Source organism: Borostomias antarcticus (genome assembly GCF_949987555.1).
Source record: "Borostomias antarcticus genome assembly, chromosome: 23".
Lineage (NCBI taxonomy): Eukaryota > Metazoa > Chordata > Actinopteri > Stomiiformes > Stomiidae > Borostomias > Borostomias antarcticus.
In genome coordinates this window covers 8,413,915-8,427,216 of record NC_140256.1, presented here as the reverse complement: position 1 = coordinate 8,427,216, position 13,302 = coordinate 8,413,915, and the positions used below count along the sequence as shown (strand labels likewise).

The 13,302-nt window shown below is 42.8% G+C and overlaps 1 protein-coding gene across 3 annotated transcripts in view; it reads left to right on the top strand.

Moving 5' to 3' along the window:
- The window catches only part of LOC311325031 (glutamate receptor ionotropic, NMDA 1-like), a gene marked incomplete at both ends in the record, with an annotated part of 27,488 nt that extends 24,959 nt beyond the window's left edge, over window positions 1–2,529 (top strand). For all 3 annotated transcript variants that reach the window (XM_084457670.1, XM_084457669.1, XM_084457668.1), the window contains one exon: window positions 2,464–2,529. In XM_084457670.1, coding sequence (XP_084313796.1) covers window positions 2,464–2,529 — 66 coding nt within the window. The remainder of the gene's footprint in view (window positions 1–2,463) is intronic.
- Window positions 2,530–13,302: the final 10,773 nt, after the last annotated feature.

Sequence of the window (13,302 nt, the reverse complement as noted above, 5' to 3'; positions counted from 1 at the left end):
CCGCTGCTGAACAGCTCACAGAAGTCATCCTGTGTATATAGGGAGGGATAGTGTGCATTATGTCAGTCACTCAGATGGTATATATATATATATACAGTATATATATATATATATATATATATATAGTGCCTGGAACTGTGTTATAAAGGACAGCACACAAGAGTAAGATAGGCCTGTTAGTTGTAGATCTTCTCAGTCTCCCGATTGCCACGACCAAGCAGCTGTACCACAAGAAGACACCCTTGTGGTCTGAGGGTAACATTAGAGCTGAGAGATCTCAGACAGCATCACTACTGACAGACAGTGCTACCTCAGAACAGTATAGCTCAGCCAAGCACAGTACAGCTCAGATATGTTGAGCAGTGGAACGGGCGGGTTCAGAGCTGTGGTTATTAAGAAATCATTTTATACTGTCCAGTCTTCCCTGGTGTCCTCCAGCCAGGCATGTATGACTCACCTCTCTGGGTCATCCAGGGTCTCACTCCTTTTGTTCAGGACAACTCTGTCATGGCAACGCCCCATTGATCCAAAAGGAGGTTATGAAACACTGACACATTGATTGGTCCACAGGGATATTGGGAATATACAGGATAAGCCAATTAATATGTCGGCATCTATATGACTATCAATAGTATCAACAATATTGAAACAGTCAGGTGATCCTTAGGAAAAAGGAAATCTGGAGTTCTACCCATCTCCGTCGTCGATCATCTTTTTATTTGATATCAGTGTTTACTTATAAATGGATTTCAATGGGTTTTGAATGTTGGTGTCCACTACTGTACATACAGTACCACACACACAGACACACACACACACAACCACCTCTCTCCGTCTCTGTCAACTTGTTGGGCTGGGGTGCTTGTGGACAGACAGCTGGTCGGTCCTGTGTGATACTCTGTCCTGTGGACAGCTGGGGTAGGGCTGGGGGGGGGGCATGTGAAACAAACAGTCACAGTTATAGGAGCCAGCAAGGGGGGTATTTTACAAAGCTGGCTAACTGAGTAAGCCTGACTTTACTGCACAAAGTAAAACCCGGAAAGCTATTTTTTTTACTTCAGTCCATGTTCCAGATTTGAAGAGTTTTCAGGTTTTACTCATTTCAAAAGTCAGGCTTGCTCAGTTCCTGTGAAATACCCCCCAGGTCACATAATATAAAAACAACACCACATTATACTTTACATTCTGTGAAAGGATTAGGTGTTCTAGTTTCAAGCATCAGATTTTCAACCAACGGATGATACATTTGTTGTTCTTAGTTTAAATTCAGTGTCATGTCTGTTACAATTCAGGTCCCCTGGCAAGTGAAGAAAAGCATTCAATTTCCGAATGGAAAAAAACATTGGATGGCTTAGAATCTGGGCTAGATAATTGCAGGGAGAAACAAGCATCTTCACAACAGGACCCTATCACACCCATGCCCAAATTACTATCACATCAGTTTCCATGGTAACACATAAAGGTATTGGCAAATTCACAGAGCCACCAAAATGGAGAATTCCACATAGTATGAAAGCCTACAATGATACAAAACAGGTGTAGTTTAGATGATAATTTGAAAATGTAATGTTATAAATGTTGTTCCCACTCAAATTTAAATTTAAATCTTTAAATCTAACAAAAAATTGACTGCAGAATTTTCTGGAATCAAAAATATGATAAACTGTTGATTCCATGATCCACTCTTGTTCTATAATGAAAACATGAGTCACTTGACTGTCACAATTAGGAACATTAGGAACATTAAGAGGATTGAATAGTTGCTCAGAGCGTGTCAGTGGACCTTTAATGCCAGTGATGAGCTGTGCTCAAGTGATCCAAAATTTCAGGGTATGATATTTAGCATTCAGTTATAAATCAACATGTAGCATGCAGCAGGCTAACACATGAACTCACAGCTCTGTGTCAGAAACAACAGCACAGAGAGCAGCCGCTAGTTACTTGGCAACAACTCTGGCCAGCTTAGCTTCAGTTCTGTGACCTTGCGTTTATTGATCTGCCTGCTAGACCAGCAGGTCTCCTCTATGAGTTACATGTATGTCTCTAGCTCTCCTTCTGTCTCTCAGTCTGCCTCTCTCCCTTGCTCTCTTTATCTCTCCTATTCTTTTTCTTTGTAGGCCTGTCTCTATCTTTCTCTTTGTTTCTCCTTCTCTGCATGCCTCTCTCTCTCTTTCTCTCTCTCTCTCTCTCCCGCTCTCTCTATCTCTGTCTCTCTATCTCTGTCTCTCTCTCAACAGCAATAATTCTGAATCTGGCCTGTGTGAGGGGGAGGGTGGGCTGATGACAGTATGACATCATCACATACTGTGTTGTATGGTCTAACATCAGAGAATATACAGTAGGAGGACATGTTGACATTGCTGTCTGTCTGTCTCTGTGTGTGTGTGTGTGTGTGTGTGTGTGTGTGTGTGTGTGTGTGTGTGTGTGTATCCTGTGTGTCTGTGCCCCCTCTTCTCTCTGCAGCCCTACCCCACTGACATCACCGGGCAGCTCAACCTATCAGATCCCTCCGTCAGCACAGTGGTGTGAGAGAGAGAGAGAGAGAGAGAGAGAGAGAGAGAGAGAGAGAGAGAAAGAGAGAGGAGAGAGAGACTGGATAGAATGAGAAAGGATCCTGGTTTGTCTGGACCATTGCTGCTGCGCCTGCTGAGCCACTGCCCATCTGCTCTGTCCTCTGTTCTGTTTGGGTCTCGTCTGATCCTAATCACACAGAGCTTCTGATTGGCCCTCACCTCGCCATAGCACACTTGCAGGAACTGGAGACAGACTGAGAGGCTGACATCATCACACACTGACTCACTGTGCCAACTCAACCTGGAGACAGGAGCAACCTGCCCTGACCCCTCTACTATCCATCCAGACTGCACCCCCCTCCCTGAACTGAGCTTATCACTACCTCGATAAAGCTTGCCAACCGCACTCTTCTGTACCTACCCCCAACCTTTCACTGAAATCTAACCATCGCCCCTGCTTCACTGAGCCTACTAACCCAGCAACAGCATAACTTTAGCCCTATTCTTATTTTTCTACCAAGTCTGATTCTATAGCTGTACATTTGTGAACAGTGATAACTGTATTCCTTAACCACTACAGAAGAGTTCTTTGCTTTTACTGATCTCTCAACACTAAACATACATTCACTGTGTTTACGATGAAGACAAGCGATACAGTACATTCGTTCTGGTGATGATTGGTTATACCAGTAAAATGTACTATGTGATGTCATTGTCTCTCTACCTCCCCTTGTTAGGTATAGACCCTAGCTTAGACTATGTAGATCCATGTCTACTGACACTGTGTTTCACTGTGTTCCATTTACAAACAGTATTTTATTCGCTTTATATTAGATTTAGTAGATGCACTGTCGCTTGTACAATAACAGCAAAGAGATTATAACTAGTAGAGTCAGTCTAGCAGCATGTTGCTCTGTACTGTAAGTACAGTATGTAGATGTAAATCTTAGTCAAGCACACGTTATCCCATTGAAGCATTCTCTCTCGCAGTGTAATCTCGCAATCGTAGTGTTTGTAAGTTCCTAGTTCTTGTCGGTATCTCAGAGCTAACATGGCACTGCTCGGGCCTGGCAGAACAGCTGACTGTTTTAGCCTTGAACGTCTCCAGAAGGCACAGACACAACTGTTTGGCAAGACAGCAAAAAAGCAAAAGGAGTCCAGCATCCGGGCTAGTCGGTGTTGTACAGCACATTATTCTGATCTCTTCGAGCTCGAGCTCTTGTTTCAAAGATGTCTCACAGGTGATTGATGCACATCTATTTATCTGATGACAACAACAACTCTCTCTATACATATCTCTTCACATATCTGAGGGAAACAACTGCTGGAAATGATTAGCCAAAACTTAAACTTAAAGGAGTAGTAAAGGGAAAATGCATGTTTAGCCCTGTTTTAGGGTTACTTATGATCATATACGATATATATATATGATCATAAGTAACCTTAAAACAGGGCTAAACATGCATTTTCCCTTTACTACTCCTTTAACAGCTCGCAGGCGGATTTTGTTTTAATATCTTGTGAAAGGTGATGACAGTATTGACACTTCTTAATCTGACGGTATAGGATGGCGGTGCAGAGAAAGAGTGATGTTGATGTGAGGACAGTGTGGTTGATGTGAGGACAGTGTGGTTGATGTGAGGACAGTGTGGTTGATGTGAGGACAGTGTGGTTTATGTGAGGACAGTGTGGTTGATGTGAGGACAGTGTGGTTGATGTGAGGACAGTGTGGTTGATGTGAGGACAGTGTGGTTGATGTGAGGACAGTGTGGTTTATGTGAGGACAGTGTGGTTGATGTGAGGACAGTGTGGTTGATGTGAGGACAGTGTGGTTGATGTGAGGACAGTGTGGTTGATGTGAGGTACCGTATGTGGACGGTTGCTGTGTGTTACTGTGGCCTGGTGATCATTACTGGGTGTGTTGAGATTGAATGGGCCTGACACTGACAGCCTCCCCATACTGTAGCTCAACATACCCAGTAATGACCTCCACTTCACTGTGCTGCAAGAGCACGCTGTGGTCTGCACTGTACATGCACATCAACGCTGCTCATACTGTATGCATCAATGCTCTCCCAACCTGGAGGGGGTTTTGGTCATTGCCGTGGACGGTGCAGTAAATACATGAGTAATAACATTGTATGTATTAATGTATTATTGATAGAACATTATATTTGACTCTATTGTGTTCTGTTCTTATATGTGATATGAGATAACTAAGATGAATATGATGCCCACGTCCTATTTCCTGTATGTAGAATACACAGCAAATATTATTCTCTTGTATAAAATGTAATTTCCATAAATCCCCTGTGTGCCATAGAGTCTGGATAGTAGCCTGGTAGAGGCCTCAGACTCCTCCATGAAGCTCAAACTAAAACACTGTTCAGCACTTTGTCTTAAACAATCGATATGAGGGCTTCGCTCATGTGTGGTGAGAAATATAAGAATGTGAAATATGTACCTGTAACTGTAAGTAGATCAGAGATTACAAATGTATATTCTATGAAATGAGATATTTCTGTATTTGTGCAATACACTGAGCTCTTTATACAACTGGTATTAGAGAGTGAATTTTCACTTGTTTCCTAGAAACTAAGCACTTGTATGTCATATGGTGTATTGAGGTATTCCTTTGTGATTCAAACCTCAGTGTATGAAGAACTAACATGTTTCAATGTAGCTATCATCTGAAATCTGATCATTGGTTGTTTCAATGTTTAGATACACACTTAAGAATAATATTAGGATCTTTTGAAGAATAATGTTTGAATATGTTATCATTGATTATAGACTTTGGGACATTCCTTCACGTACCCAAATGCTTGTTCTTGGTATTTGTTTGTACTCATTGTGATCCCAGAGTGAGTTGTGGCTTGATTTAGGCTGCAGGAGAAAAAGCTACTTTTTGCTTGTGAAAAGTGCAAAGGTCTTGTTAGACAGAAGGTTCAGAATTTGTTGTACCAGCCAAGAGGAAAACAGTTGTTATGTGATGTTGGACTGTGAATGCAGCATTTAGCCAAACAGGTCTATCTATTCTGGAACTAGCACTGATTCTTTTATGCTTTATTTGTGGTTGTAAATACAGGGCTTTAAAATCATAAGTTACTTTAACTTAACTATCAATCACTACCAAATGTGCTTTGAATATCATTCCTATATTGTGAGAATAACTTATGTATGTAATAGGAATCAGTTGTATTGAAATGTGTGAATAAACAGTCTAATACGGTACCCATCAGATTAGTGTGTGCTCAGGTTATTGATTAAAGCCGTATGCCAATAGCCTAGTTCCAAATTAAATCTGAGATTTAGGCCTGTTATGTTACTTATAGGCTATTGCTTGAGACCGAGGGCTTTTGGCTGCCTGCAACAGTAGGCTATGAGTAGAGGACTCGAGGAGTGTGCAGTACCAGATCCCAGATCAGTGTGTGCAGTACCAGATCCCAGATCAGTAGCAGCGGGGCTACGAGTTGGTCCTCATGCATACAGTCTTCGTGACCCGGCGTGGAGTTCCGATCACTGTGCTGTCTAACACCGGCTCTACGAACACCCTGCGTGCTTTTGCTGAAGTGAACATCGGTTGTCTCTTGGCGCCAGCTGGTCCGCTCATGGTAAGTCCCTTTTTCACAATGACAACAACACAACACGACACAACACAACACGACACGACACGACACGACACGACACGACACGACACGACACAACACAACACAACACAACACAACACAAGAGGCTAGTAGACTATTATAGTCAATAGTCTATCCTCACTTCAAGTAGACTCCTGGAGGTCGTCACGGTAACATGCCAGTACTTCAATCAGTTTATTCGGCAACAATTTTATTTTTAGATCACTCAGGGGAATCGCTTTAAAACGTTTAATGAAAAAGCAACCTAGAGAGACGTAGGCCTACTGTATAACATATTCGGCTATAGATTTCTGTGGAATTCTGATGTTTTGATGATTCAGCTACAAATCGAGATTCTTGTGTGTGACGATTTTTAAATCGCCATAGGTGCCTCAAAATCCATTTGTTAAAAAAAACAATAATAATAGCGTTTTGTTTTTTTTGTTTTTTTATCATAATGTTATTCTAGGCGGGGGGAAAGTTTGCTGCAGCCTATGTAGGCCTACATTATTTTCTTCTGGCTAGAGAAGAACGCTTCACAAAGTTCACGTTGTAGCTAGGTTAGGTGACTGTCATAAAAAACACTGCTGTTTGTATGCAGTTGAAGGGACTATACATTCGACAGCAATAGGGAACATTTTTATTTATTTTCTCTATTTGCTGGCTGCCCTGAGAGTCCGTTAAGAATTAGGCCCGAAATAAAACTTGGAAAGATATAAATAATATTCAACATTAAGTGAATGTTAACAATGTGTCCATGTTAAGCTTAAATAAAACTTGGAAAGTTTTGACTGTTGTATTTGTTATTTGTTGTTATGATTCAACTGTTTTCCATGGTCCAGTGTAAAAAAAACAACAACAACAAAACATGCAATAAATCATAATATCGAATTGCAATACCCACGAAAAATCTCAATATCAAATCATCGCCTACAGTAGCCTAAGTATCAGGATAGTTTTGAATCAGGGTAGGCATAAGGCCTGTGGTAAATGGACTGCACTTATATAGCACTTTTATCCAAAGCGCTTTACAATGAAGGCCTCTCATTCACCCATTCATACACATAGGCTATACATACACCAATGGCAGCAGCTGCCATGCAAGGCTAGCCTGCTCATTGGGAGCAATTTGGGGTTCAGCATCTTGCCCAAGGACACTTCAACATGTCGTCAGGAGGAGGCAGGTTTCGAACCGCTGACCCTACGATCATTGGATGACCTGCTCTGAGCTACAGCCACCCCTAGCCTATTGAACTGGGATAGACAATATCAGCATCACTGCTGAAAAGGGACGTTAGGCTAGTAGGCAATGGATCAGATGGATGCATATACTTTAGGGACAATTTCTTAAGGCTTGACCCTTGACATAAGGTTGTATCACTCTGCAGATCTCAGCGGTGAGGATAGGCCTACAGACCACCTTCCTAGTCCTGCCCTGATCTTAACTGTAGGAGATTTTTGATCCGTACCCCCCTGCCTCCTGGGGGAAGCGCTGCTGTCGGTGGTTCCTGTACCCTCCCTCTGCAGCTTGCTCTGATAGGCCTGCCACTCCCCCTGCTGACCGCTGCTCCTCCAGACCTGCCACTCCGCCGGGGTGTCAGCGCCTTCTGGTGGCCCTGCTAGTGCTCTGCAGCCTCGCTGCCATGGTGCTGCTGCTGCTGTGGAACTACCACTGCATCTTCATCTCACATGTCTGCCTGGAGCAGGAAGAGGACAACTACACCACCAGAGGAGAGGACGGGAGCACAAAGCTCTGATAGCTCTGTAGGGGGCAGGAAGACATCCCAGGGCCGGCCTCTGGTCACATAACCTGGAGGGGGAAGTAGAACCTGGAGGACTGACACCTGGACTGCCTCGGAATGACTGCCACCTGGAGGTAGCAGGAGCAAACCTTGAGAAAATCCAACTGCATAAAACATTATAATGGGCCAGATCAACTGGCTCTGTTATAAAAAGCCTGCCAATACTGTATTTAGAACAGCATTATTCATTGTTCTGAAATTAACTTGAATACATAAACATTTCTTTCACCGATATTAAGGACCATGATTTGTCATCCCTTTTAACTCAGGTCCCTGAGTGGGACTGCACAATTGAACTGAATCACTACTAAATCATTAACATTCTGCCTTGGTCTAATTAGTATTACCATTTTATCCAGCAGTCTGGCGCAGGGACTAAAACAGTCTTGAGTGGTGCAATAACATCAAGGACAGCCCCTGTCATCTGACACTGTGTGCACAGATCTCTGTAAGGTTGATTTATTGTTTTAGATTGTGAGAGAATGGAATGAATGAGAAGTATTTAGATCTTGTATGATCAGTCACAGTCATGTGTTTACATTGACATTGATTTTCACGAATTCCTTTTTGAGAAATACTGCCTGTCTTTGTAGCGTCACGTGAAGTTCACACAGACAGTGGTTATTGATTGTGACCACTAGATGGACGAAAGAGACCATAATCAGCTTAAATTCAAATCCGAGCCTGAGTCTCTCACACGTCTCTTCAACCACTTTACATACTGTAGGCAGCACATTTCATGCTTCAGTGCTCTCAGAGTGTTTATAGCCCCGTGTGTTGAACACCTCTAGACTGAGAGCTGTCCTTCATGACAACAGAACCCACAACAACCATGGCTCTGATCACCATCTTCGTCTGGACGATTGTCCTCTACTGTCAAGGTAAAACTTAATTTTGACATCGCTGATTGATGTATCTATAATGCTTTCTAAAACTTAATGTTTTTGTTTAGTATGAATGTATGTCAAAAAAAAGGGTTCAACCATTGATTTTTCTCATAGTGAAGCAGATTAATTTAAGCAATGATGTTCTCTTTCAGAAACCAGGGCCCAGGTTAGTTTAACTCAGACTCCTGAAGTGAAAGCGGCTCAAGAAGGAGACAGAGTTATTCTGGGATGTAAAGCCAACCAACGTCTTACTGGTTGTAGTACACCTTGTCTGTCCTGGTACCAACAGAAACCTGGACAAGCTCCTAAACTCCTTATTTACACTACAAACTCCCTTCAGTCGGGGACTCCATCTAGATTCAGTGGCAGTGGATCTGGGAGTGATTTCACTCTGACCATCAATGGAGTCCAGGCTGAGGATGCAGGATATTACTACTGTCAGAGTTACCACAGTGGTTATGTGTTCACACAGTGATACAGAGCCGTACAAAAACCTCCCTCGGTCAGACTGCACAGTGACTGCACTGCTACAGCTGCAGGTGCTGAGGGGGAGACAGTGACATGGAACACTGGTCATCAGAGGAGGTCAACTGTGACGTGACAAAACCCTTCAAATACCCCAGAAAGTATAACACAATTCTCACTGTTACTGTAATGATAATCATCATCATCATCACCATCATCATCATCATCATCACTCCCACTATTACGTGATGCATCATACAGTAGGTTTACTGTATAGAACACAGCACATGGTGACCAATACCCCCCCACCAAACACACACACACACACACAACCACATATTGTGCATATTACATTTTTTACATTACAGTCATTTAGCTGATGCTTTTATCGAAAGCGACTTACCTGTACAATAATTGCATTTAACGTAGGAAACGTCAGTGTACTACTACTTGCCAGAACTCACAAGTGCATCTCCTTTCTCAATCAAGTGACTAAGAGCAAAATATGGTGCTGAAGGCAAAGTGAAGAATAGCGAACGAAAAATACAATAGGTGCTTAAGAGGGAGGATGCTGGTAGTACTCCTTGAAGAGGTGAGTTTTGAGCCTGCGGTAAAAGATGGTCCTGGAGGTAGGAGCGAGCTGTTCCTGTCATTGCCCTGTAAGCTAGTAGCTACCAGAGTTTTAAACTGGATGCAATTTGCTACAAGGAACCAGTGTAGAGAACAGAGAAGGGAAGCTGTATGGGAGAACTTGGGGTGGTTGAACACCAGGCGAGTAGCAGCTTTTTGGACAAGTTCCAGGGTTTTAATGGCTGACGCCGGGGCCCCAGCAAGGAGGGAGTTGCAGCAGTCCAGGCGGGAGATGACAAGGGCCTGGAGGAGCACCTGCGCCATTTCGTCAGTGAGGAAAGGGTGAATCCTCCTGATGTTGTAGAGCATGAAGTGCAACGGATGTAATACAGTATTATAGATGTGTTGCCATCCATTCTGAGATGGCAGACAAGCACCCAGCTATGCATGCCTCCACTTGTGTGTCAGAAGGGGGAAATGACAGGACCAGCTGGGTGTCATCAGTATAGCGGTGATAGCAGAAGCCATGCAAGCGAATGACAGAACACAGAGATGTAGTGTAGAGGGAGGAAAGAAGAGGACCCAGGACAGAGGAATATGTGGAACCCTCACAGTCAAGACTACGTGGTTCCGAAATCAACCCTCTCCATGTCACCTGGTAGGAGCGGCCTGTCAGGTAGGATGCAAACAGGGAACATGCAGAGCCAGTGACACCTTTCTCCTTGAGGATGGAGAGGAGGATCTGGTGATCTACTATATCAAATGCTGCTGACAGGTTTAGGAGTATCAGGACGGAAGAGAGAGTTTGCTCTTGCGGCATAGATTGACTCTGTCACTGCAAGTTACGGTCTCTGTCGAGTGGCCAGCCTTGAACTCGGACCGGTGGGGGTCTAGGTTGTTCTGGTGGAGATACGAAGACAGTTTGTTAAAGATAGCACATTCAAGTGTTTTGATAGAAAGGATAGAAAGGAAACCGGCTTTCTATTCACTCACACACTCACTCACTCACTCACTCGAGCACTCATACCAGATCCTCTCACTCATCCATCCATTCACGCACTCACTCACCCACTTATACTTTCACACAAAACAGGATGGACGAGAGAAGACAAAACAGCACAAGACCGGACAGGACAAGACATGACAAGACAAAACAAAATAAGACAAACCAGTACATGAACTAAAATATTTTGAACAGTAAGATAGCTTTTAGAGGTCATAATCGAGGTAATCTGGTCAAGAGCAGTGGACCATGCTGCTACTGACCTTGGCTCCATGGATCTTGGCAGTGGATTGGGGAAAGCGGATCTGATATTGTTAACTTTCTTGTCAAAGAAGTTGGTGAAATCGTCAGGGAGAAGACAGGAGTTGGGAGTAGGAGGTGGGGCGTTTAGTAGTGAAGAGAAAGTTTCAACAATTTTTTTAGTATTCGATGAGGTTCGAATTGTAGAGCGGAAGAAAGCAGCTTTAGCAGCAGATAGGGAGGAGGAGAATGTGGAAAGAAGAGATTGGAATATAAGAAGGTCCTCTGGGAGTTTGGTTTTCTCCATTTATGCTCAGCTATTCTCAAGCTCTGTGTATCAGACACACATACTGTACATACACACATCTGGCCCAGTCCAGGTATATTAGTAGGCGAAACTGGTGGACTGGGAGCTGTGGGAGTGGAACTGAGATTTGCATAGTCAAGGTCGGGTGGAACAGATACTCTCAGAATAGATCAGCACTGACACCAGATGTTCACCTGTCCCCTGGGGCAGATGAACACAGTCCCCCAGTAATACACAGTACAAAATAGATAGATAGAATAGATATTATGAAAGCGTAAGGAATACCCATTCAGTGTAACAGCTCCTGCAGTACCTGTCAACTTCAAAATAGGTCCAAATCTATTCACATTATCAAAATGATTAAAGCCTTTATAATGAATATAACTCAGAAACGTAACATTAGCAGCATTACTAAATACAGTGTATGAATGTATTACTGGGAGACTGTCTGACTGACATTCTAGAGAAAAAATTACAGTTGGTCCCCAGTCCACAAGTGTCTGTTCGTCCAGTGCTTCGATTCAAACTTTCCTCGCACGCATACACTCCTGCTTTCCTCCGCGAGAGCAGAACGTTGAGGACAGGAGACGCAGCCTCTGGCAGTGGGCAGCATGTACTGAGAAGAAAACAAATCTGGCAAGCAATCTCCGAAAACATTTTAGCAGATTTAGAAAGATTATTTGTATAAACTGACCACAATATTGGGAATCTACATGTTATTTTCTTGCCTGAATAAATATTAGCCAAATTACAACAGCTTTTAGTCTGCTTTAATTTAAGAACAATTTGCGTGAAATGGTTCTTTGTAATCACAGGGTTCTATATAGAACCTTTTGGGGGGAGGGGGGGGATGGTTCTTTACTATAGATATAGAACCCTAGGGTTCTATATAGAACCCCAAAGAACCTTTATTTTTTAGAGTGACACAGAAAGGTTGAATCCCAATACGCTGCCGGTTGCTTCTTTCTACAGGAACCAGTCATCCCAAACCCAACCATCGTGTTCCATGGCTCAGCGAACCCCCTCAAGGCAGAGGGCATCAACATAAAGCTGGACAGTGTAACAATTCTGGCAGCAATGTTTTATACCCCACCCCCATTACACACACTCTCTCATTCAAAAGTTCATGTTTAATCTGACATGTAGGCACAACTACAAAAATACCACTCCTTGTGCTCAAAATGTACAATCAGCTAATGTGTTAGCATGGTTGCGTGGCAGCAAACATATTGAGCATTTATCTTATTCTTAGTGTAAATATACATTGAACATATATATATACTGTACCTTTATATTTGTGGAGTAAATTTAAAAATATGAAAACCTTTGGGTATTATTATTGTTATTATTATTATTAGTAGTAGCCTATTATTATTATTCATTATTTTGGGGAGGAATATTCAAAGCCCCTAAATGGTATATGGTATAAATAGGGGTTCTTTATAGAACCTTTTAAGGGTGCCATATATAAAGCAAGCGATAGAACCTGGGATCGATAGAACCATTTATTTTAAGAATGAGTAATGCTTGAAGACAAGACAACAACTATTTCTGAATTGGTCAGTAACAACAAAGAGCGTGTTAATGATTTGATTCAAGATCTTTATTGTCTTTCAACCAACACACCAGCATCAAAGCAAAGCACATACAGAATGACCAACAGCAGAATTCCTCTGCAGTAAAACAGTCTTGAAACAGACTCAAGCAAAGCTTACAAATAGAGAATGTCTGAGCACAGAACAGAGCCAACAAAGGAATCAGCTCCTCTCCACAGGGGTGTGTGAGCCTGGAACCTACTCAGAACACTGGTCTTTCCTCAGTGTGTGAGTGACTGGAGACTGGGAGCTCTGGTGGGCTTCACAGGTCACCTCCAGCGCCTTGGTCCA